Source organism: Vicia villosa, linkage group LG2 (genome assembly GCF_029867415.1).
Source record: "Vicia villosa cultivar HV-30 ecotype Madison, WI linkage group LG2, Vvil1.0, whole genome shotgun sequence".
Classification (NCBI taxonomy): Eukaryota; Viridiplantae; Streptophyta; class Magnoliopsida; order Fabales; family Fabaceae; genus Vicia; species Vicia villosa.
In genome coordinates, this window is record NC_081181.1 from 1843297 (window position 1) to 1870191 (window position 26895).

The window sequence follows — 26895 nt, forward strand, 5'->3', positions numbered from 1 at the left end:
TTTCCTTTATTATATTTTTCTATGTTATAATATTTCTATGTTAATATTTTGTCTATGTTATGGCTTTTCTTTTTAAATAATATAAAAAATTAATATAATTAGAATGTAAATATTTTCCATTAATATAAGAAGAAACGAATGTAAGTAGAATGTAAATATTCCATAATACATTCATACTTGAGCTCATTCATATTTTTTATGACCTTGGTGCATTTATGCTTTGGACAACTCCAACGTATCTTTAAATAATGTAAAATAATTAAAATGGGAAATGAGTAATACTTTAATGATACTGTATACAATGGTCTATTTAATAGAAACAATATTAAAATAAAATCATTAAAGTAAGTTAGTTACCTATACTAAATAATTTTACTTGCAATGTATTTAGGATAATAGAGCGCAATACACACTCTCACAATTTTTCATTGAAAGATTTTTCATCATCAATTGCTACCAATAATTATGATAGTCATGCTCCCGAAATTTTGAAAGCAATGAAAACTCTAGAAGCTCAGTTTTCTCAGTCCAATGCATCATCATCACCATCACCATCAATTTATAATCACAAGAATGACATCAACATTTACAACAATACTATGCAGATGAATGTTTTTAACGGTGCTTATCATCATAATCTCCTTGTCGCAAGATCTTCACAGTCTCGTGAGCTACCATCCAATCAGACAGTTGTTGCTCCTACTAGTCATGTTGCATCTGTCGGGGTTCGTTTCAAGAAGAAAATTATTGATGATGGTATAATCCACACCCTACCACACAAGAAATACGGACCATATACATGTCCAAAGTGCTCTCAAGTGTTAGCTACTTCTCAGAAATTTGCTTCTCATGTGACTTCAAATCATTACAAGTTTGATAGTCCATAAGAGAGAAAAAAGAGATACATGTCTAAGATCAGTAAGAAATCAAATCTCAAGATTCATAAACTCGATAATGGACAAACTACTTTCGTTCATGTTTTTCCATCTACTGATCATTCACTTGTTGCTTCTATTATCAAGCTCTCAATGGAGTTAAATTGGATCACATATTTTACAAATTCTTTAAGCTTTTTCTTGGTGTCATTTCATTTGGAATTTAAGTTCTTGTCTGATTATTGTCTTTTTGCGGCATTTATATGATTAATAATTTTTGCCATTTTGTTTTAATTTATATATTACCATGTAGGTTATTTATATGATTCACGTGAAGCATTTGCATTTTATCCAATAGGATCTTTCTTCAAATTGTGATGATTTCAAGTAGTGACGATGACTTAGACGAGAGTCCTTTATACATTGATTTTGCTGGGAGAGTTGTACTTTCAATCAGATTAACATAGAAGTTACGAGTATCAGGTTTAGAATTTTAGAATAGTTAGAATTTTAGAATAATGTGTATTTGAGGACTAAATCTATTGGATTCATTCATTGGTATTTTATTAGCATCTTTTGTCGTCATTTTCTATCCTTTTATAATTTTTTTCTTTTCTGTTTACTTAGAATCCCTTTACTGATTTGTATCCTTTTTCTTCACTAATTTTTTTAGCTAGCACAAGGTTGTAGCGCCCCAATTGAATCCTTCGATGGATTTGGTGCCTTTGAAGACTTGTTTATTCTTGCGGAGATAGATAAAAATGATAGGAGATTTTGCTTATGCTATATCATATGTATCAATTAGGACCTTAGTGTCATGAGGGATAATTGATAAATAAAAAACTTTTCAAAATAATAGTATTTGCAATAATAATAGAATAGTTTTTAAATGGTTCAATTTATTAGTGTGTATAGGGCATGCATTGGGCCTATTCTTGTCATGTTTGTATTGGGCTAACTCTTGTACTTAAAGCCTTATCTGTCTTACTAAATACACCTCTGCATCTTTTGTATAAGCAAGTGTAATGTATATAAGGATAAGAGTTAGTTTAGGGTTGTTACGATTGATAACAGACTTGTAACTGAATGGTTGAAGACCATCTTCTTCAATCTGATGTAATGAAAATGTAGAGCCTTTTCATACTCTAATATGGTATCAATCGCCGTCGATCCAACCAAACTTCCGCTGCTCATCACCACATTCGATCCTCTCCACTAAGCCTTAGGTGAAGCTCGATCCTTCTTCAAGCCAAACGCTTTTCTTCTCATCTTTTTCAGTTGCAAGAATCTGTTGCAAAGCTTCTAAGAAGTGTAACGCCCCGAATTTAATTAATTATTTAATTAAATTAAATCAAGGATTTATTCGTTGGAATTAGTCGAGGTTGAGATTTATCGGTCTTATTCTAAAGGCGTAATTGGATTAATATGTTGATGTGAGCAGTTAAGTTGTGGTCGGATTAGTTGGAGAAATACAATTGCGAGTTAGTATTATTTAAGTTGTGGATCGATGGTAGATGTGGAATATTACTGGAAATAATATTCGGTTATGTTGTGTGGTTATTTATTTGTGTGTTATTTGGCTTAATTGAGCAATTAGTGGAATATTATGAATTGGACCTTAGTGAAAGAAATATGACACAATGAGATTGGAATGTGGGTTACCCAATTAAGAAAAGAAGGATAGTAAGAGTTAGGGTTTTAGAGGTTTGGTCCCATAACTCATTTTGTGAGAAAGAAGAGAAATAAGAGAAAGAAGAGAAAGAAGGGAAGAAAGAGGAAAAACTATGGCATGAAGAGGAAGGACTCCATTGAAGAAGGTGAAGCTTTTGCTAAGGTAAGGGTGGGATTCTTACTCTCTAAGGGTTGGCATGTTGATGTTTATGGTGGGTTAGATTGCATGTTATTCTCCATGGATGTGTGAGTTTGAAATTGTTAGGTTTTGAGTGAAATCAATTGGGTGATGTTGTATGTATTGATGGAAATTATATGATAATGCTTCTTACCATGATTCTATGTGTGGGTTTTGAATTGTAGCATGTTTGGTGGGAAGAATGTGAAAACCTAACTTTTGGGATTTGGGTGAAATTCATAGGTTTGCATGATGAATGAGGTTTTGATGAATCTAATGATACATATGAGTTGTATATATGATATGAATGTGAACTTCGTGTGTAAAATTGAACTGAACTGTGAATTGGGTGATGGAATGAGAAATGGGAACTGTGCTGACTTAGCGCAGAAGTTCATTTTTGCCTTGTGTTCGCGACGCGAACAATGGTGGCAGCGCGAACTGAATGGATTCTTGAATGACTTGTTTCTGCCTTTTGCTTGGCGGCGCGAACCGTGTCATGAATCATTTTCTTGTTTGTTTGAGACTTGACTTGCATGGCTATTACTTCTATATGCTCATTATGTGTTATTAATTGATTAATTAACATGTGTGACGTATAATTTGATGTGCCTTGTGATGACGATTACATGATAATTTGGACTATGTATGTTGGTGATGGAATGGTGAATTACATGACATGTTCTTGTATTGATTCATTCTCGTGTATAGTTTGAGACCTTTCCAATGAATATGATTTAGAAACCTTTTTGAAGCTTTATTTAAATGAATTTGTTTGATGATATGTACCTTCCTTATGATGAGATAATGATATATGTGATGATATGCATAATTGTTAATGATGTTGTATGCTATATGTGATTATTTGTACGTCTTGAGAGGCATGAGCTAATAGTGATGCCATATGATGAATTAACAATGAATATGTCTTTATTAGGAAGTTGAATATAACGTGTTATGATGATTGCTTGAATTGTGGAATATGATGAATATGTTGTTGTTGTTAATAAGATGAATTGTTGATGTTTGTTATTAACATGACGGGCTCGTTGTTGTTGTTGTTGTTGTTGTTGTAATATGATGAATTTGTTGTTGTTATTAATGTGATGACATTGTTATTGTTGTTGCTAGTATGTGGAATTTGTTGTTGTTTCCGTAGACCCTATGGTGAATGTTGAGAAGTCGTATTGTGTTGATAAGAAATAAGTTGATTATGTTGGTTATGTTGTTTATGTGGATTTATGTTGTTTAAGTTGGCCTTAAATGGCAATTGTTTAAGTTGGCCTAAATGGCAATCGTTTAAGTTGGTTAAGTTAGTTAAGTTGTTTATGTTGCTTATGTTGGTTAAGTGTGAGTGTGGATGTGCATCATTGAGTCACATTCATTGCACTTTTTAAGTTGGCCCAAGTGGCAAATGTTCAAGTTGGCCAAAATGGCAAATGTTTAAGTTGGCCCAATGGCAAATGTTTAAGTTAGGAGTTTACTCCAAATGGCACCACATGCATATGCATAACATGAAGTCGCATATTGAATTGCATCTTGAATGTTTGTGATTATGATGATGAGATGTTTGTTGTGATGTGTAACACCCCATAAAATTCTTTATTTAATTTAATTAATTTTTGGATTAAATATTAGAATTATTTGAGTTAACTGAGAAAAATGGGAATAATGAGACTAATGGGCCAGTGTCGCTTTTAGTAAAGAGGGGGGGTGTATTGGTAGGCCCTATTACCAATTAAAATAGTTTTATTTTATTTTCCACAAAATAGAGGAATTGGGGGAAAGAAGAATAGAACTAAGGAGAAGAGAAGAGTCTGAACGTGAAAAGAGAAGAGGAGCGGAGAAGTGCGACACGAGGAAGAGCGAAGAATCAACCTTCAGGTAAGGGGGGACTCTTCCGTTTATCTTCTATTATGGGATTATAGGTAGTATGATAGAATTTGATCGTGTTATTCGTATCAATTGGGTTGTGCTTAGGTTATAGAAGTGTTAGGTTTTGGGAGGATTGATGCATAATGATTTTATTGACCATGTATGGTGTTAATTGGATGGTTGATGTATTATAAATGTGTTATAATATGTGTTTGTTTCACTGTATGCAAATCTGGTTGGAATGGGATTGGTTTGGTAATGAATTGGTGAAGGAAGGGCAAAATCGCAGGTTGTTTTCTGCGATTCGGAGTTCTGGAAATCGCCAGTTCGCGCCGCGTCCAGGAGTTGGCGCCGCGAACTGCTTGGCAGAAAGCCAGGAAGTTGTGTTGTGTTCAGTACGCGCCGCGAATCTTTGGTTGCGCCGCGAAGGCGTAGTTCCTATTCGTTCCGCGCCGCGAATCTTTGGTTGCGCCGCGAAGGCGTAGTTCCTATTCGTTCCGCGCCGCGAATCTTTGGTTGCGCCGCGAAGGCGTAGTTCCTATTCGTTCCACGCCGCGAACCCTTGTTTGCGCCGCGAAGGCGTAGTTCCTATTCGATCCGCACCGCAAACTGTGTGTGGCGCCGCGTGCTGTTGGCGATAGGCCGTTTTGAAAAGTTTAAAAATGTGTAACTTTTAAACCGTAAACCAGATTTTGGTGCCGTTTCGAGTACAGTGGAGCTAATCAAATAATTTATATAATCAAATGGTGTTTTGAGTTGTGGCTTGAATTATTTTTAAAACACCCGATCTTATTTGTTTGTGGTGGGATATGCTTATAGGTACACTAATGAATGTCTTACCTGTATGATGTTGTGGTTATGACTGGTGTTTATTATACATGTATTGTTGGTATGAAATATGTGTTTTATTGATGATTATGGCATTGATCGATTTATGTGGGTGATGAGCATGTTATGGTTGATGCATGCATTCATAATCATTATGTGGCTGGTCCTTGACGATGGTGGATCAGTGGTAGCTAATTCCCATTGTGTGGAATTAGTGAGTGGGTGTTACCGTATCCTTGACGATGGTGGGTCGGTGAGTTGGGTTATCCCAGATTTTGGTACCACATGCATGTAGTTGCATTGCATTAGGCTGTTTTGCTATTATAACATGAATGGAAGATTGTCCAATGTTATAATATGTGTTAATTTGGTTGTTTGCTTACTGATTGTATGGTTTGAGTTTGATCATAACTGTGATTGGGTGAATGGCATGTGAAATGATATTTTATTATCTATATCTTATAACATTAGTTAAATGTGAATGAGACTCACCCTTACTGTTGTTATTTTTCAGATTGAGGAGTAGCTCTCGTACTTGGTGAGGATTAGCTCGTCAAGTAGTTCGTTAGAGTCAGTTGGGTCCGTGTCATGCTCTGGTCGTGTAACACTGGGGGCGTCGTTTAGAGTTACTTGTTAAACTCTTTCTATTTTGGGTGGATTTCCTATGTTGGTGTTTTAAGTCTGTGACTTGGCTGTTTGTTATTCAGATGTTAAAGATAATTCCGCTGTGTTAAACATGATGATCTGAATAAATTTGGTTGACGTTCTCTCTTATGGCATGACATGAGTATTATTGTTTAATTATTTGGAAGTTGTAATGCCCTTTTCATGTTTACTCTGATTATTGTTTATTATTTATGCGGGGTATTAGAAGGGTGTTACATGATGTGTTGGAATCTTACTTGTGAACTACATATATTGTCATGGTTGATTGTTGATATTTTTCTCATTTCATAAGCTGGTTATATGATTTGAATTGTTGAGACAATGATATGTTTGTTGTGACGTGATGATAGTATAAATGTGAAATTGAATATGTTGTCTTAATTGATTAATGGCATTGTTGCAGTTTTTGAAAGTTGTATTATATTGATAAGTGTTTTGTGATGAAAAGTGTTGTAAGATGTTATGTGATGCGAAGTGGTGAGATTATGTATGATCTATATCTCCTATATTATTTATTATGCATTCCTTTATATTGTAAGATATCTCACCCCTTTGCTGATATTTCCCCTACCATGGGAAATGGGCAGGTACTCAAGATTAGCCGTGGATGTTCGAGTTCATTTATGTGAAGTCTTTATGTTGCTTTATGGCAAGTCGAGTTGGTGTCCATTGCTCTGATACGCAGCACTCGGGGGGATTATTCGTTATTATTTAATTGTTGTACTCCATGATGACATTTGTTTTCAGTTGAATTGAAATATGTTTATAAGATGAAATTGGAAGTTGTTGGATAAAGTTTTGTTTTCTGAATGCTATGTATCTTTGTTAAATGCAATACAAGTATGTTTATTTGGTTAAGTCGAAATGCGACATCCCATTGTTTGATGAATGTTTTTTAAATGCACTCTAATTTTAGCTTATAATTGCGGGGTAGATTTGGGGTGTTACAAGAAGCTTCATCCATGGCGACATCACCGGAAGATTCAGAATCGCCGCACCACACGATAACACAGTTACCGTCGTTTGCTAATTCATCCAATCACACAATGTTTGGACCTAAACTCTCTATCAAACTCCAAGAGAAGAATTTCCTACTATGGAATCAGCAAATTGAAGGTATCATTCTTGCTCACAAACTCCATCGTTTCGTGGTAAATCCACGAATTCCTGCGATGTTCAAAACCGACAAAGATCGTCTTGCCAATATCCGTTCAGAGGAGTATGAATCTTGGATTGTCCAAGATCAAGCTCTGTTCACATGGTTGTTGTCCACCATATTTGAATCTGTACTACCTAGAGTTCTATCTTACAAACATTCATATCAGATTTGGGATCAAATCCACAAATACTTCACCGAGGTTATGAAAGCCAGAATGAATCAATTGAGAGCTGAACTGAATATTACGAAAAAGGCAAATCGTTCCATCTCTGAATTTGTCCTGCGCATTCATGAAATCTCGGATGCACTTATTGCTGTAGGAGAACCTATCTCCGAAAGAGATAAAATAGATTCCATTATGCAAGGTCTTCCAGAAGAGTATAATCCATTCATCATGATGGTCTATGGCAAAATCAAACCACCTACTTTGTATGAGATTGAGGCTTTGCTGTATGTTCAAGAAGCTCAGCTCGACAAATATCGCCAATAGCTCTCTCTCACAAATCCCACTGCAAACATGCACACTCTGAGGACAATCTCAATCATAAAACCACCAGAGGTGGTTCTCAACAACTCAGGGGCAGAGGAAACTTCAGGGGAAGAGGAAGAGGAAGAGCTAGAACAAGTTACACCACTGGTAACAGGCCCACATGTCAGCTCTGTGGAAAATATGGCCATGCTGCTATGGACTGCTGGCATAGATATGATGGAAATTTTGAGCCAGTTCTGCCAAAGAACCAAACAACTACTCAAAGTGAGCAATCCAAGGGAGAAAAGAAGGAGCAAGAGTCAAGTTCCATACAAGCCTCAGCATTCCTAGCTCACTAGGAGGATCTGCAGATTCCTTCAAACTTGGAGTCCCAAGCATGGTTTGCTGATTCAGGTGCTTCTCACCATTTAATTCCTAATAGCTCTTTCCTTCATAATGCATATAGGTATAATGGCTCAAATCAAGTCTTAATAGGTAATGGTCAAGGACTTGATATTAAATCTGTTGGCTCAGTTGAACTCAATTCTTCTAACATAACTCTCTCCCTGAAACATCTCCTCCATGTTCCTAGCATTACTAGAAATCTTATTTCAGTCTCAAAATTTGCTAAAGATAACAATGTGTTCTTTGAGTTTCATGCTAATAACTGTTTTGTCAAATCTCAGGTATCTAAGGAGGTTCCTTTAGAAGGATTCCTGGATACTAGTGGCTTGTACTGTTTTCCACATCAACAAGTGCACTCTCCTGCAGCCAACGGTGTCAGTATCTCCTCTAAAGATCAGTTTACAACTTTGTCAAATACTTGTTCTAATAAAATTTCACTTTGGCACAATAGACTAGGACATGTTAATTCTGTAGCACTCGAGTCTGTCCTAAAATTGTGTAATATTTCTTCATCTAATAAAGAATACATTGAATCTTGTAGCTCTTGCAATATTGGCAAATCACATAGATTACATGCATCTTTATCTAACACTGTGTATAACACACCTTTTAAGCTAATTCATGTAGACTTATGGGGGCCCTCCCCCAATTTGTCCAGTCAGGGATATTCTTATTATATGGCCATTGTAGATACCTACACCTAGTACACCTGGGTGTACTTTATGAAACAGAAATCTGAAACTCTTGGCCTCTTCAAACAATTTGTCACTTATGTGCAAACTAGACTTAATGTGTCTATCAAAGTTGTTCAATCTGACTTTGGGGGTGAATTTAGACCTTTCACTACATACTTAAATAATTTGGGCATAATACATAGGCTAACATGTCCACATACATCACACCAAAATGGTACAATTGAAAGAAAACATAGAAGTATAGTAGAAATGGGTTTAACTCTTTTGGCTCATGCACATGTCTCTCTTGACTATTGGGATCATAGTTTCACTCATGTTGTTTATCTCCTAAACAGATTACCAACATCAAATTTTCCTACTTTCACTTCTCCATTTCATGCTCTTTTTAAGGTCACACCAGATTACAAAAGCCTTAGAACATTTAGTTGTCTATGTTTTCTTCATCTCAGGCCCTTCAATAAAAATAAACTTCAATTTAGAAGTGAACCTTGTCTGTATCTAGGTGTGTCTCCTCATCATAAGGGTCATACATGTTTGAGTAAGGAAGGTAGATTATATATCTCAAAAGATGTAGTATTTGATGAAAATCAATTTCCCTACAACTCTATACTGGGAAACATAACTCAGCAAGAAAATCCTTGCACATAATCTGCTCCTAGACTAAGGCTGCAGCAAAGCAGCTCAGAAAATCCTCCAGTCAACAACATTAACCAGTCTCACCTATCAAATCCTAGACAGTCTGCTACTTTACTTGGTCAGACTACCAATGTTGTCAGTCCTCATAGGACAAATTCTGATGTTCCCCTTAATAATACCCAGCAGTTCTTGTCTGAAAGTTTCTCACATCAACCATCAAACACTTCAAATGGACAATCACATAATTCTATATACATTGAACCTGAACACATTCTAGAGCAAACTGAGTCTATCCACATGACTGATTCCCCTCTTCCTAGTAGTCCTGCTACACCCATAGTCACTGAGTCTTCACCCACCAATGAAAGTGTACCAGATTTGCCACTTGTTGTTAACAGTCATCCCATGGTTACCAGGGGCAAAACTGGTAGTTTAAAACCTAGAGTCTTTTTGGCCCACACTGAACCAACTACTGTGAAACAAGCATTAGCTCAACCTTATTGGTTTGAAGCTATGCAACAAGAGTACAAAGCTCTCTTGGCTAACCAGACCTGGACTCTTACTTCACTTCCTTCTCATAGAAAAGCTATAGGGTGCAAATGGATGTTAAGGGTAAAAGAAAACTCTGATGGTACTCTTAACAAGTACAAAGCCAGGCTTGTTGCCAAAGGCTTCAATCAACAGTATGGCTTTGACTATCGTGAAACATTCTCTCCTGTTGTTAAACCAGCAACAATTAAAGTTCTCCTTACTCTAGCCTTAACATATCAGTGGGATATTCAACAAATTGACATCAACAATTCTTTTCTTAATGGATCCCTTGAAGAAGAAGTTTACATGATCCAACCTCCAGGTTTTGAAAGTGACAACAAGACACTAGTTTGCAAACTCAATAGGGCTCTATATGGCCTAAAATAGGCTCCTAGATCCTGGTATGAAAAGTTGCACAAGACACTATTTCAGTTTGGATTTATAGCTAGCAAGTGTGATCGATCATTATTCATCTACAGTCATCAAGGTATCAATTTCTATGCTTTAGTCTATGTAGATGACATACTTATCACATGTTCTTCTTCTTCCCTAGTTCACAAGGTGATTTCTAAGTTGCACCATGAATTTGCACTTAAGAAGCTTGGAAAACCAGAGTATTTTCTAGGACTTGAAGTACACTATCAGCTCAATGGCTCTCTCATTCTAACACAAACCAAGTACATCAAAGATTTACTCGGAAAAGTGAATATTGAGGAAGCAAATGGTGTAGTTGTTCATATGCTCAGTCATCACAAGCCTAGCAAATTTGGAACTGACTCCATGCAAGATCCTTTGTTGTACAGGTCTATTGTTTGAGCTCTGCAGTACATTACTCTCACAAGACCTGACATCTCCTATTGTGTGAATAAAGCTTGTCAATTCATGTCCAACCCTCTTGACAGTCATTGGAATATGGTCAAACAAATTCTCAGATACCTCAGTGGCACTGCTACATATGGTTTGTTACTTTCACCAGCCAACTCCAACCAAGAATTGTCCATGAGAGCCTTCAGTGACTCAGATTGGGCCAATGATCCTGATGACAGAAGGTCAACCTCTGGTACATGTATATTTGTGGGTCCAAATCTAATTTCTTGGAGCTCCAAGAAGCAAACTCTAGTAGCTAGATCAAGTGCAGAAGCTGGGTATAGAGCTTTAGCACACACTACACACTACATTATTTTAACTAAGTTTTTAATTTTAATAAGGGCAAAATTAAAAAGAAAAGAATATGAAAAAATATCTTGAGAAGATTTTTCTTCCGGTGCGCAATTGACCAATTATTAGTGTTACCAAAATGTTAATACTCTTACTTATTAATAAAGGTCACCAAAATGTTAATACTTTTACTTATTATAAATAAAGATCAATTGAATTGAGTAAGAATTAAGCTTAACAAGACTTAACCATGGGTAGCTCTCGCGGAAGGGGACGACCGCCGAAAAAGGTGACCCAAACGCTGAGAACTAATCATGGAGACGACGCAACAACGGTGGTGACAACACCGATGATTTCTACAGTGAATATTGATGAGGTGAAGAGCGTAACGGAAGAGAAAGGCGAAGCAACTACTGGGAGTGCAGAGACTCTTGAAAACCCTAAATTGGCGGAATCATCAACGACGAAGGAAACTGAAGTGAAGAACAAATTGTGGGTGGATGTAATCGGTGGGAATCGAAACGCAATGAATGGTATGTAACTTCAATTTGTCGCTCCTAATGTTGTTGAGGGGAAAATTGAAGTTGAAATTGAGGAAAAGGATGGGGAATCAGAGAAAAGGTTTTGGGAGAATGTGCTAATCATGTATGTGATTGGGGCTAATCTGAGTATGAATGCGGTGAAGAACTACATGATGAAGGCGTGGAACTTTGTCACTCTACCAGAAATGTACTACAATGATGAAGGTTTTTTCATTCTCAAGTTCAAGAATGGTGAAGACATAGATACAGTGTTGATGAAAGGCCCGTATACAATTCAGAACAAGCCTATGATTATCTTGGAATGGAGCCATGATTTCTCTATGGCAAAAGATATGCTGCGATCGATCCCGATATGGATTAAACTACCGAATTTGCTTCTACCTCTGTGGAGAGTGAATAGCTTGGGGAAAATTGGGAGTGCAGTGGAAAATCCATTGTTTACAGATGAGTGCACAGCAAGAAAACTTCGAGTAAGCTATGCTCGGATTTTGGTGGAGGTTGATGTTACACAAAAATTATGTGAAGAGGTTACCATAAAGGATCATGAAGGAAGGATAAGACAACAAAAAATAGAATATGAATGGCGACCACAATATTGTGAGAGGTGTTAGAAGGTAGGTCATGTCTGCTCAAACGAAAGGAAGACTATTGTGAAGACTTGGCAACCAAAACCCAGTAGAGGTGATGCAAAGGATGGAGAAAACCAGACAGAGCTTGTAGTCAACATGGAGGATACAGGGAAGGATGAGAATAAGCCCAATGAACATGAACAAGGGGAATGGACTGAGATACGGAGGAAAAAAGAAGAAGGGAAGAAAAAAGTGACTGATTACCCAGGTACATCTCTGTTTTGCTCTAATGTGTTTGAGTCCTTAGATGTTTTGAATGACCCTAAAGATGCACCCTTGAGTGTAACATGATTGTGTCCTGGAATGTGACGGGGCTGAATAAAGGGGCCAAAAATAGAGAGATTAGCTCCCGTCTCTCTAGGCTAAAACCCGATATTGCTATTCTTGTTGAAACCAGAGTCAAACATAATAACAGTGGTAAAGTTAGGAGAGTGTTAGGTGATCATTGGAGTATCCTTGATAACTATAGTAAACATGTTAATGGTAGAGTGTGGATACTATGGGACAGGAATAAAGTTGATATTAAAGGTAGTAGTAGCTCTGACCAAATGGTGCACTGTGGTGTATATGATATGGATGGGAAGTTTAAGCAGTGGTTGACTGCTATCTATGCTTCTAATAAGCTAGATAAAAGGAGGTAGTTATGGAAGGATATGGAGGAAATTCATTCTAAGTAGCAGGGGCTTTGGTGTCTCATGGGGGACTTTAATAATGTGCTTAGTGTCGATGATAGGATTGGTGGGAAGCTTGTTCAGGAAGGTGAATACATTGACCTGAGCAACATGATGACATTCTATGGTTTGGCTGAGATGGATAGAAAGGGTGATAGATACACTTGGTGCAATAAGCATACCAATGGTACTATATATTCATGTATTGACAGGGCTATTGCAAACCAAGAGTGGTTCCAGAGCAATTTGAAGAGTGATCTTCATGTGCTAAAACCAGGTATTTCTGATCATGCCATGCTATGTATAAAAGATGAGGATCAACAAAGGGCCAAGAAAAGCATGTTCAAATTCATCAATAAATTTACTGAGGTTGTTGATTACCACCAACAGGTAGAGAATAGCTGGAACAAAAAGAGCAGAGGCAATCAAAAAAATAGCTTGTGGCAGAAACTAATGAGATTATAACCTATTATCAAGAGAATGAGCAGGCCTCTCTGTGGCATTAACATGTAGATAGAGCGGGCTAGGGGAGATCTGGAGAAGACTCGACAAGACATTGCTAAAGAAAAAATGAATGATAGCTTTATTAAAGAGGAGAAACAAAGGACTGAGAAACTCCTTGAGCTTCTAACTACTGAAGAGCAGATCATGAGACAAAGATCTAAAGTGAACTGGATAAGACTAGAAGATGGAAATAATGCTTATTTCCATGCTTCCCTTAAAAGTAAGCAGAGTAAGATGAAGATTCATAAGCCGTGTAAGGAGTATGGGACTGTGGTGACTAGCCATGAAGATATCACTGATGAGGTGCTTCAATTTTATGGGAATCTCATGGGAACTACTTAGAACAGGCTGGAAGCAGTAGACATTACAGTGTTGAGGAATGGCCAGCAAATCTCACGGAGTCAAAGAATGGAGTTGGTCAAAGAGGTGACTGATGAGGAAATTGAGGAAGCTTTGAAAACCATTGGAGACCTTAAAGCACCTGGAGTGGATGGTTACAACTCAAAATTTTTTAAAGCTTCTTGGGAGAATGTGAAGAAGGATGTGTTTCATGTGGTGAAGAACTTTTTTGAGAAGGGTATGTTTGACAAGAAGTGGAATAGGACTTTGGTGTCTCTTATTCCTAAGCATGCTGCTGCAGAAAGTATCAAGGATTTCAGACCTATAGCCTGCTGTACCACAATATACAAAATCATAGCTAAGGTGATGACTAGGAGAATGAGAGCAGTCCTCCCTGTTGTACCCTAAATTTTGCCCCGACATTTTATCTGCATCATCTACATTTAGTATTCTTATTTTATCTAAAAAATCAAAAAATTATATATAGCTCATATGCATTCAAAAAAATTCAAAAAAAATATATACATTCATTTCATAACATCATTTTAGAATTAATGGTATTTTTGTCTATTCTTATTAATATTTTGGGGATTTATAATTTTAATTTTAAATTCAATTTAGATATAAGTTGAGTTTTTAATTAAGATTAGTAAATCATTTTATCATATTTTTTTATTATTATTATTACTTGTAGTTTGTTCTATTATGACTTTAAATAGGTGCAATAAAAAAGGTGAGGTCCAAAAGGATTGAAGGCCCACTGCATTTATCTTCAAGCCCAAATGATGAATTCATGAAGTCAATTTGAATGTCCAAAAAGCAGGTCACGGTTTATACAGCAACATTTCACCAAAATGTAATCTGCACATTCACACTTCTAGAAATGCACTACAGACAAAAGAATAACAAACTTCTGCCCAGCTCACAAAAATCCTCACGCGTTTCACCTCTTCAATCCCACAAAATCAGCTTAATTCCCTCTCCAATTGCAACAAACTTCACGTTCATTCCTCACCAATTCCCCTCAATTTCCTATCCTACCCTCACCTCTCACTTCCTTTATAAACACTGCTTCAGATCATTAGAAGGGGAGGAGAAAAATGCAATGTTACTCTGCTTGAATATCACCTGAAATTCTCCTCCAAAATACTCATCCAACCGATTCATCCATATTACTCATACAACAACTTACCTCGTCTCCATACAACCTTCACCTCACAATAAACCTTCACTCCAAATATTCACCAAACCAACACTCCAAAAACTCACTCACAAAACCATAATCACATCCGATTTAACAAACGCACGCAACACCGCCACGCACCGACGAGACTCGATTCAGAGCCGTAGCATTCACAACGACCTGCAACCAAAACGTAGCAACAACATCACCAACAAATCACCAACAAACCGAAGCTGAACATTCATATGGATTTTTCCCGATAACTTTCGGAACGGTATCTCTTCATTTCCTTACCATATTCTGTTTCTGATGTTTAAATGATAATCGTGTATGATGTCTTGCTTGTCTGAAGTTTCTGTGATTATACTTTTGAATTGTTGAATGTTGATTTAACTTCTCAACCGGTTTGTTGATTTGGAGGATCTAAACCGTAAGATCCCTTTTTTTCTTGATGCTGTGAGTGTTCATGACGTTTTGTTGTTGTTTAATCATGCTTGAGTATTTGAATTTGTTTATGAGTATAATTTCTGAGAAAGAAAAAAAAAAACAAAAGCAGGGATGATAGAATAGGAACAGAGAGAAACAGAGTGATTTGAGAGCGTGAGAGATGAAGATATGAACAGGGGAGGTCCACTGATTTGTGTGAGAGGAGGCGGTAGTTCTTTTTTTTTTCTAGGGTTTGATCTTTTTTTTGTTTAACTTGTGTTGGGTTTAGAAAATAGCCAGGCCCAATACAGATTACTTTATGTACACCCATGAAGATCCAATACTACCCCAGTGGCTGTTTGGATTATCTCGTTTGGGCTAAGCTTTTCAGCCCAATCCGTGAAAACTCTTTGCGACACCCTCTGTCCCAGCGCTATACCCCCTCCTGGGATTGATATATTTTGTTTGGGGCCTGCAATGTTAAGCCCAGCGAATTTCCTTTGTGTTCACCTCTTATTTTACTGTTTCTAACCCCTTTTATTTGAATGTTTGGTTTTTATAGTTTTTCTTCTAATATTTGTTTTACTATCAAAAATACAAAAATATGCTTAGATTTTTATTTCTCTACTATTATTAAAAATACAAAAAATATGTTTATCTATTTCTTTTTGGATTTAATATGCTTATTTCTAGACTTTCTTTAGTTAATTTTGATTAATATTTGTTAGTATATTTTTGTCATTTACTCATACATCATTATATATATCCGTGACTAACATTTGCTTGATTTTTATGAGGTTTTATTATCATTGAGGCATTGGACTTACTTGTGGACATTTATAATTCATTTTAATTTTTGTACATATTATCCTTTTATTTAGCTTTAATTTTCAATTGGGTTGTAATAATTAGTAGTTAATTTTCATCCCCATTTGTTTAAGTGTGTAATCCCCATCCCCGAGGCCTTGTAATATTTTTACCGCTTTCCTTTACTGCTTTATTTTATTATTGCTTGCATGCTTTAACCGTTTTTCAAAATAAAAGAATATTAGGTTCTTAGCCGTTTTCTACCATAAGTCGATTGCACTTCACGCATCGCCATCAACCGTACTTACACATGCACACTTGCACGTACACTCTTATTTTACCTCTTTCATGTTCATTCCTTTATGTTTGAACCCTTATGCTTGTATGGATTTTACCTGTATGAGCTTGTTTGTTTTCATTTACTTCTTCCATTTTTCTCTTTTAATAAATCTTCACCCCCGCATTACTTGGTCCATATACCAAGCTCCCAACCAACTCTTTGTAAGTCGAGTGTCTTGCGCACCGCCATCGACCTGTTTTTTTCAAAACTCTTTTTCATAATAAAACCTTGACTTTTGTCATGTGTTCTTCTTTAAACTCTTTTGTGCACTTGCACTCTTTTTCCTTTAAAACTGTTTTCAATAAAATCCTTTTTCGAAACTTTTGAGCAGAACTACAAATGCTCTGACTTCTCCATTGCACTGAGGAGGTATGTAGGCACAAGATTTTACATCTTGCCGAGCAAACTTTTGTAAATAATCTTTTTCTTTTGTAAATAACCTTTTCTTTTCTTATTTATTTCTTTTTAGCAAACAAAACCGCTCTAACTTTCAAACACAGATTTTCAAAAGGTTCCTGTGGAGTACCACAGATGTGAGGGGTGCTAACACCTTCCCCTTACATAACCAACCCCCGTATCCAGATTTCTTTTGTGGTTTTTTCGAGTTTTTTCCCTTTCCTCTTTTGGAATTAAAAAAGTTCGGTGGCGACTCTTGCTTTTTAACGATTTAAGTTAACCAATGACTTAAACTCAAAATTTTCCGCCGCTACAGAAAAGTGGCGACTCTGCTGGGGACTATCTCTAAGTGGGTTTAGCCTATTTTGTTTATCTGTGTGTTTATGTTATTGCCATTTGTTTGCTTTTTGTATATATTTTTATGTGGTTACTTGGGTGATACCTTGTGATATGAGATAAAGTTCTAACCCGAACTTTTGTGAGTAGCTTGAGATAGGAGGTGGTATGACCAATAGTTGCATGTCAGGAGCGATCCTTAACATGAGCATCATATGGTGGAACCCCAATCAGTGGAGGCCTCATGGAAGGTAGTAGATGTTGTTACGAGCTATCGTAAGAACGCTATTATTTTCAATAGTGAGTGTCCGTAGAAGCTGAATGACCTAGAACCCTTTTAACCCATCTAAGCCTTTTTTAGGATGTAGCGCAGAAACAAGTTCAAGTACCAATTTGTTCTTGTTGTCATGCGATGCTACGCTCAGACGAGGTCTTTTTAGGAATATTATTGGTGCCCATGAGCAATTGTGTGTGCTGGTAGTATCCGATAGAAGATTGAAAACTCTGGGAACCTTTGTAGAACCCGTTTGGCAGGTACAAAATTCCCTAGTACATACCTTTGTGGGTTGTTCTTAACCGTGACTCCATGCTCGTGACTTTGAACCTTGTTTGTGTGACCCTGTGTGACCTTGATTATGATGGATACATAAACCAAGCATTCGTTTGATTTCCAAGGAACTCATAGGTCTTTCTTTGTAAACATCACAAGTTTCATCAAACTCAATGGATCTTGGGTGTTGATGGGGTGAAAACCCTAATCCACCAAAATGGATGATTGATCTTGATGATAACTTGATCAATGCTTTGATCCAATTTAGGATTTATTTCCTTCATGCTTTGATGTTTACAAATTAATAACTTGAATTCTTTGAAAATCAAACAACATTGCATTTGCATTGCATCATTTGCATATTTCATGCATTTATCCAGGTTGTCCAGAAAACTTATTCTTGTCTGTCTCCATCTTCAGAGCCGTCTATCTACCGTCAAGCTGATTCCTCGACACATTGAACTAGAAACATGTATCTGAAGAGTATGGAAGAACTTCAACAAGACCAAGAGTTGCTAAGAGCAGAGGTTAGCCAGTTGAAAATACAGATGGATCAGATTATGGAAACCCTGCAAGTCTTGTTGAAGAGAGAATGCAACTTTCCTCCGATTATTACAAAGCAAGTGGATACTCATTTAGCCTTTTCCGTTGCTACTTCAAATCAAGGGCAACCATCTGTTATGTCATGTGATTCATATTTTGGAGTAGAGAAGGAAACACCTGTTTGCTTTCCTCAATCAGTGCTTCGTAGGACTCTGCATCAACGTCCATTGTCTGTTCCTTCTCAAGGTAACAAAAAGCAGAAACAAGATCGGAATCGTGATAGGACTCACTTTGATCCTATTCCTATGTCATACACTGAACTGTATCCTACTTTGGTCCGGAAAGGGTTAATTACAACAAGAGCCATGCCTCCTCCTCGAAACCCTCCCTCAATAGGATTTCGGCCTGATCTTCATTGTGAGTTTCATCAGGGTGGTGCTGGCCATGATTTAGAACATTGTTATGCTTTGAAGACCTTGGTGCAAGAGTTGGTTAGATCAAAGATGCTATCTTTCAGGGATATGGGTCCTAACGTTGTCACTAATCCTTTGCCAGATCAAAGTGGCTGAAGACAAGTCAAAGCCAGATGGTCTCCTAAAGCCAAGTGTTTCAGACAGGATAGCTCATCCTTGTTGCTGATTAATCACTAGGCCTTTGTTTCTTTACTGTTTGCATTTCCTTCATTGTATATTTTGCTTTCAATCTTTGTTTGTTCCTGAATGTTAACTTTAATGAAATGAGCATTGCATATTTTGAATTCATTCACATCTACTACTATGTTTATGCCTTCTTTTACAAAATTTTCTTCCATTTGCTTTCTCTATCAAACTTGTGTTTTATGCAAAGATTGGAGGGAGGATGATGACAACGAAATACCCAAGTTGTTGACTTGTATGCTTTCAAATAAACTTTGCTGATGATGTACAGGCATTGCTTCAATTCCCAAACACTGGAGAAATAAGGAAGTTAATCCCTTGTTAACCCCTTTGAGCCTTCGAAGTAGGAGTTTCTTTTTGTACAAAAAACCCGCATTTTAAACCTGGGGCAGGGTAGTTCTCAGTTAATTTGACTGTGCATTCTATTTTAAGAGAATCATTCAGTACACCTTTCAACAAAGGTTTCAATCACAAGCTTTCCTCCGCATACATCAACGAAGTGTTGGAGATGTCAATCAAAAGCCAATGATGGTTCGTCAATCATTAAGGAAGGAAGTCGCTATCTTTCAAAGAAAATGTGTATTAAAAAAAAGAATCAAAGAAAAGCCTGCTAAGTCAAATCAAAAGGATGACTTAGGCAAAAATTAAGGCATCCCGCTGACTGTAAGTACAAAAATAAACAGTTCAGGCAAAAGTTAGGGATATCAAAAGAAAAAGATGAAAAAAAGAGAAGTCAATAAATTCCTCAAGCAACAAAATGTTGTGACTACAAAAAGGAAGAAGTGACTGCCATCTCAAAAATTCTCTTTGCTTGTGAACTATCATCATTATCAAAGGCGCAAATCCAGAAGTCTCTTGGAACTTGAATGCATAAGTTGAATTAACTGAGTTTTAAGACTGGAGATCATCACGAAGATGGGGTGGGTACAATCAAATTTTGAGCCTTGTATCTTTTGTTTCTAAAACCCTGAACCTGACCATGTTACAACCTTTAAAAGACCTAATTGAAGCAATGTTTATTTGAAAGCATACTACAACAAGGTTGCGTAACCTGACTCCCATGAGATTTGCCAATCATTTGTTTTGATATCATTTGTTTGCTTTATCCATCACTTTGATTATCTTAACCTTTGTGTTTTGACCAGTGATTCCATTTGCTTTACATCAATAACATCATTCCAATAATGACTTTGGTTTCAAAAATATGCTTTGAGCATTGCATTAAAATTACCATTCTTGAATGAACATTTTATTTGCAAGTAAGCACTCATCTTTCAGGAAGTTCAAACAGTCGAGAAACTTGATCAGTGATCCTATCAGGGGCACGTTACTTCAAGATCCTGTTGTTCAGACGTCCAGTCAAGTTTTGTTGATCAGAATATCATTTCAAGACTTATACTGGGGCAAGCCATCCCAACATGCATTTCAAGAATTGAAGCCATGATCAGTTCATCCCCAGTACAGTTCAACTGAAGCCATGATCAAATAACTTGCAACAATTGGTGAATCAGGGGCAATGTTCGTTAGCAATCCCCAAGCAGTTTATCAGTCCTTCCCAAAAGGATCATCATTTTGATACAGTTACAGTACAATAGAAGTGTGTTCAAGCATCTTCTTCCCAAGCAGAGTTGGAAGAGTTCCCGTGTTGAGGAATCAGAGCTCCAATCTTGCCTCACAAAAGAGTCTACCTCAGTTGTCACACACAATTGCATTGCATTGATCATATATCATGCATAGAAAAATTCAACATCATGCATTGAAACAAAATTCATGCTCATTTACATTCTCCGAGGTCCTGTTGCTATCAACATCTTCACCTTGAAATCAAAGTCCAACTTATTTGGCACCTATCCAAAACAGATACTTGTTTGTCTTCTCTGTCTAGTGTTGTTCCTTGATGTATCCATTCTTCATTCAGTGCCATTCCTGGATGTTATGTTCTCTCTCTCTTCTTTCAATGCCATTCCTGAAAGATTTCGACCATGCTTTATCTTGGTTCCCTTCAATCATGTTTTATCTTGATTGCCTCCGATCATGCTTTATCCTGATCGCTTTCGACCATGCTTTATCTTGGTTCCCTTCAATCATGTTTTATCTTGATTGCCTCCGATCATGCTTTATCCTGATCGCTTTCGACCATGCTTTATCTTGGTTCCCCTCAATCATGTTTTATCTTGATTGTCTCCGATCTTGCTTTATCCTGATCGCTTTCGACCATGCTTTATCTTGGTTACCTTCAATCATGTTTTATCTTGATTGTCATTTGATGCTGCTTCGTTCATGCTTTATCTTGAACGTCTCTGATACATTCTTCTCAAAGTTCAATCATGTTTTACTCTTGATTACCTTTGATGCCATTCAATCATGTTTTATCTTGATTGCCTTTGATGTTATCCAATCATGTTTTATCTTGATTGCCCTTTACGTTATCCATTCATGATTTATCTTGAATGCCTCATATATTCTCTCCTCGAAGTCCAGTCATGTTTTATCTTGATTGCCTTTGTTGTGTATCTTCCTTTCCAAATTCATTCTCGTTTTACTCTTGAATGATTTTTGATGTGGGTTTCAGAGATCTTTCATTCTGAATTTCTCTGTTGATCTTCTGTGCAAATTTCCTTTCATGTTTTACTCTTGAAAGCTTCTGTTGACTGTCGCTTTCCCTTGCGAAGTCCAGTTTTATTCCTGGGTACGCTTATCTTTTCCCCAACTGTTTCTTTCATTCGAATCTATTACTCATTCCTTTTGTGTATTCCCCTGCGGAGTTCTTACTTGCTTTACCAAGTTTCTCCGTCAATTGTTTATCTCTCGTGGCGCTATATTCCCCACAGAGATTCGAGTCTGTCTCATATCATATAAAAAAAAAAAAGAAGAAGTCCCTGCATTCATAGCATAACATATCATTGCATCAAGGGGCAAAATTCAGGTTTTTTTAAGTATTTAATTACCTTCTGCCACTGATATCTTGATGACTAAGTCATTCAAGCTACCTGGCTAAAGATAATTAAATAGGGGCAGCTGTTGTACCCTAAATTTTGCCCCGACATTTTATCTGCATCATCTACATTTAGTATTCTTATTTTATCTAAAAAATCAAAAAATTATATATAGCTCATATGCATTCAAAAAAATTCAAAAAAAATATATACATTCATTTCATAACATCATTTTAGAATTAATGGTATTTTTGTCTATTCTTATTAATATTTTGGGGATTTATAATTTTAATTTTAAATTCAATTTAGATATAAGTTGAGTTTTTAATTAAGATTAGTAAATCATTTTATCATATTTTTTTATTATTATTATTACTTGTAGTTTGTTCTATTATGACTTTAAATAGGTGCAATAAAAAAGGTGAGGTCCAAAAGGATTGAAGGCCCACTGCATTTATCTTCAAGCCCAAATGATGAATTCATGAAGTCAATTTGAATGTCCAAAAAGCATGTCACGGTTTATACAACAACATTTCACCAAAATGTAATCTGCACATTCACACTTCTAGAAATGCACTACAGACAAAAGAATAACAAACTTCTGCCCAGCTCACAAAAATCCTCACGCGTTTCACCTCTTCAATCCCACAAAATCAGCTTAATTCCCTCTCCAATTGCAACAAACTTCACGTTCATTCCTCACCAATTCCCCTCAATTTCCTATCCTACCCTCACCTCTCACTTCCTTTATAAACACTGCTTCAGATCATTAGAAGGGGAGGAGAAAAATGCAATGTTACTCTGCTTGAATATCACCTGAAATTCTCCTCCAAAATACTCATCCAACCGATTCATCCATATTACTCATACAACAACTTACCTCGTCTCCATACAACCTTCACCTCACAATAAACCTTCACTCCAAATATTCACCAAACCAACACTCCAAAAACTCACTCACAAAACCATAATCACATCCGATTCAACAAATGCACGCAACACCGCCACGCACCGACGAGACTCGATTCAGAGCCGTAGCATTCACAACGACCTGCAACCAAAACGTAGCAACAACATCACCAACAAATCACCAACAAACCGAAGCTGAACATTCATATGGATTTTTCCCGATAACTTTCGGAACGGTATCTCTTCATTTCCTTACCATATTCTGTTTCTGATGTTTAAATGATAATCGTGTATGATGTCTTGCTTGTCTGAAGTTTCTGTGATTATACTTTCGAATTGTTGAATGTTGATTTAACTTCTCAACCGGTTTGTTGATTTGGAGGATCTAAACCGTAAGATCCCTTTTTTTCTTGATGCTGTGAGTGTTCATGACGTTTTGTTGTTGTTTAATCATGCTTGAGTATTTGAATTTGTTTATGAGTATAATTTCTGAGAAAGAAAGAAAAAAACAAAAGCAGGGATGATAGAATAGGAACAGAGAGAAACAGAGTGATTTGAGAGCGTGAGAGATGAAGATATGAACAGGGGAGGTCCACTGATTTGTGTGAGAGGAGGCGGTAGTTCTTTTTTTTTTCTAGGGTTTGATCTTTTTTTTGTTTAACTTGTGTTGGGTTTAGAAAATAGCCAGGCCCAATACAGATTACTTTATGTACACCCATGCAGATCCAATACTACCCCAGTGGCTGTTTGGATTATCTCGTTTGGGCTAAGCTTTTCAGCCCAATCCGTGAAAACTCTTTGCGACACCCTCTGTCCCAGCGCTATACCCCCTCCTGGGATTGATATATTTTGTTTGGGGCCTGCAATGTTAAGCCCAGCGAATTTCCTTTGTGTTCACCTCTTATTTTACTGTTTCTAACCCCTTTTATTTGAATGTTTGGTTTTTATAGTTTTTCTTCTAATATTTGTTTTACTATTAAAAATACAAAAATATGCTTAGATTTTTATTTCTCTACTATTATTAAAAATACAAAAAATATGTTTATCTATTTCTTTTTGGATTTAATATGCTTATTTCTAGACTTTCTTTAGTTAATTTTGATTAATATTTGTTAGTATATTTTTGTCATTTACTCATACATCATTATATATATCCGTGACTAACATTTGCTTGATTTTTATGAGGTTTTATTATCATTGAGGCATTGGACTTACTTGTGGACATTTATAATTCATTTTAATTTTTGTACATATTATCCTTTTATTTAGCTTTAATTTTCAATTGGGTTGTAATAATTAGTAGTTAATTTTCATCCCCATTTGTTTAAGTGTGTAATCCCCATCCCCGAGGCCTTGTAATATTTTTACCGCTTTCCTTTACTGCTTTATTTTATTATTGCTTGCATGCTTTAACCGTTTTTCAAAATAAAAGAATATTAGGTTCTTAGCCGTTTTCTACCATAAGTCGATTGCACTTCACGCATCGCCATCAACCGTACTTACACATGCACACTTGCACGTACACTCTTATTTTACCTCTTTCATGTTCATTCCTTTATGTTTGAACCCTTATGCTTGTATGGATTTTACCTGTATGAGCTTGTTTGTTTTCATTTACTTCTTCCATTTTTCTCTTTTAATAAATCTTCATCCCCGCATTACTTGGTCCATATACCAAGCTCCCAACCAACTCTTTGTAAGTCGAGTGTCTTGCGCACCGCCATCGACCTGTTTTTTTCAAAACTCTTTTTCATAATAAAACCTTGACTTTTGTCATGTGTTCTTCTTTAAACTCTTTTGTGCACTTGCACTCTTTTTCCTTTAAAACTGTTTTCAATAAAATCCTTTTTCGAAACTTTTGAGCAGAACTACAAATGCTCTGACTTCTCCATTGCACTGAGGAGGTATGTAGGCACAAGATTTTACATCTTGCCGAGCAAACTTTTGTAAATAATCTTTTTCTTTTGTAAATAACCTTTTCTTTTCTTATTTATTTCTTTTTAGCAAACAAAACCGCTCTAACTTTCAAACACAGATTTTCAAAAGGTTCCTGTGGAGTACCACAGATGTGAGGGGTGCTAACACCTTCCCCTTACATAACCAACCCCCGTATCCAGATTTCTTTTGTGGTTTTTTCGAGTTTTTTCCCTTTCCTCTTTTGGAATTAAAAAAGTTCGGTGGCGACTCTTGCTTTTTAACGATTTAAGTTAACCAATGACTTAAACTCAAAATTTTCTGCCGCTACACTCCCTAGTATTATCAGCAAGAACCAGGCAGCCTTTGTCCCAGGGCAGGATATCCATGACCATATTCTTATGGCTTATGAATTGGTCAAAGGATATGGTAGGAAAGGTGGTGTGGCTCGATGTATGCTTCAAATGGATATTCAGAAAGCATATGATTCTATTGACTGGCAGGCTCTGAGGAAAATCATGGCAGAGGTAGGATTTCCAAGGAGATTTATTGAATGGACTATGTTGTCTGTGACAACTGTTAGCTATCAATTTAACATCAATGGAAACATATCTCAGAGCATGGAAGCTGCAAAAGGTTTGAGGCAGGGTGATCCCATATCACCTGTCCTCTTTGTGGTGATTATGGAGTACTTGCATAGGAAGCTTGCTGAGTTGAAAATGAACCCCAATTTTAAATTCCATAGCAAATGTGAAAAAGTAGGTCTTATTGATATGAGCTTTGCTGATGACCTACTCTTGTTTTCTAAAGGAGATGATCATTCTGTGCAGCTTATGGTGAAGAAGTTTCAGGAGTTCTCTCAGTCAACTGGCTTGGTTGTCAACCCTGCCAAATGTAAGGTGTTTTGTGGTGGCATGGACAAAGCTCAAGAGAAGATCCTCAGTGACATTACAGGTTTTAGAATTGGTGAGCTCCCTGTGCAATACCTTGGTGTGCCTTTAGAGAGCAAAAAACTATCAGCCAATCAATGCATCAAATTAGTTGAGAAGATCGGGAAGAGAATTGGCCACTGGTCTGCCCATTTACTGAGTTATTCTGGAAGATTGCAATTGATCAATAGTGTGGTCTTTAGCAATTCTAACTACTGGTTGCAGTGTATCCCTCTGCCAAAAGGAGTCACTAAAAGGATAGAAAGTTTGTGTAGAACTTTCTTGTGGACTGGGAAAGATGTGAAATCTAGAAGAGCCCATGTTGCTTGGAGCAAGGTGTGTGAACCAAAAAAGAAGGGTGGGCTGAATATTTGTGACTTGGAGAGGTGGAATAGGGCTTGTCTTAGCAAAATGCTCTGGGACTTGTGTAGGCAAAATGACAGACTTTGGGTGAGGTGGGTACATAGCTATTATATTAAACATGAGCAGACTATGACAATAACGATTAAACCTAGTTGCTCATGGATTCTAAAGGCCATACTCAAGCAAAGAGATGAGGTAGAAAGTATGCAGATTTGGAATGATGCCCTAAGTGCTCGAAGTTTTTGCAAGGAAAAGTTCTACTACGAGTTCCTAACCGATACTCAATTGGTGCCATGGATGAGAATTCTGTATGATAATGAAGCACGACCTAGAGCTTTATTCATCACGTGGCTTGCGTGCCATGGGCGTCTAGCAACAAAAGATCGTTTAAAGCGTTTTGGGATCCTGGATAATGATAAGTGTTTGATGTGTGCAGGTGCAGAAACTCAAAACCATTTACTGTTTGAATGCAGGAAAATGTGTGATATTTGGCGAAATATTCTGATGTGGATCCAAGTGAACACACTCCTCAAAGGTGGGAGCTTGAGCTTAACTGGATCATCCAGAAGAGCAAGTGCAAGAATTGGAAAACCAAGTCGTTGAAGACGGCGTTTGCAGAAACAGTTTACCATTGTTGGTTATATAGAAATGAGATTGTCTATAATGGAGATAATAGGAATAAGGATAGGATTAGAGATATACATAGTGAAATCATTGATACTATTGTGAATAGGATGTGGAGAAAACCAATCCTAAGAGGCAATATTGCTCCTCTT

At 36.8% G+C, this 26895-nt stretch overlaps 3 protein-coding genes across 3 annotated transcripts; all 3 read left to right on the forward strand.

Moving 5' to 3' along the window:
- The first annotated feature begins 497 nt into the window (after positions 1-497).
- On the forward strand, positions 498-887 carry LOC131648304 (uncharacterized). The gene has a single exon (XM_058918078.1). It carries the CDS (start codon positions 498-500, stop codon positions 885-887), a length of 390 nt encoding a protein of 129 aa, XP_058774061.1.
- Positions 888-11396: 10509 nt separating this feature from the next.
- Positions 11397-12299, forward strand: LOC131648371 (uncharacterized). The gene is made up of 2 exons (XM_058918134.1): positions 11397-11679; positions 11731-12299. Exons 1-2 carry the CDS (start codon positions 11397-11399, stop codon positions 12297-12299), a joined length of 852 nt encoding a protein of 283 aa, XP_058774117.1.
- Positions 12300-17483: 5184 nt separating this feature from the next.
- Positions 17484-19153, forward strand: LOC131645749 (uncharacterized). The gene is made up of 2 exons (XM_058915967.1): positions 17484-17853; positions 18290-19153. Exon 2 carries the CDS (start codon positions 18340-18342, stop codon positions 18979-18981), a length of 642 nt encoding a protein of 213 aa, XP_058771950.1. The 5' UTR covers positions 17484-17853; positions 18290-18339; the 3' UTR covers positions 18982-19153.
- Positions 19154-26895: the final 7742 nt, after the last annotated feature.

What these genes read in the sequence shown, in the direction of transcription:
- LOC131648304 (XM_058918078.1), top strand. Translation starts at nt 498, where the DNA reads ATGAAAACTCTAGAAGCTCAGTTTTCTCAGTCCAATGCATCATCATCA.
- LOC131648371 (XM_058918134.1), top strand. Translation starts at nt 11,397, where the DNA reads ATGGGTAGCTCTCGCGGAAGGGGACGACCGCCGAAAAAGGTGACCCAA. An exon ending in GAATCGAAACGCAATGAATG is followed by an intron (nt 11,680 to 11,730) that starts GTATGTAACTTC and finishes GGAAAATTGAAG; the next exon opens with TTGAAATTGAGGAAAAGGAT.
- LOC131645749 (XM_058915967.1), top strand. Translation starts at nt 18,340, where the DNA reads ATGTATCTGAAGAGTATGGAAGAACTTCAACAAGACCAAGAGTTGCTA.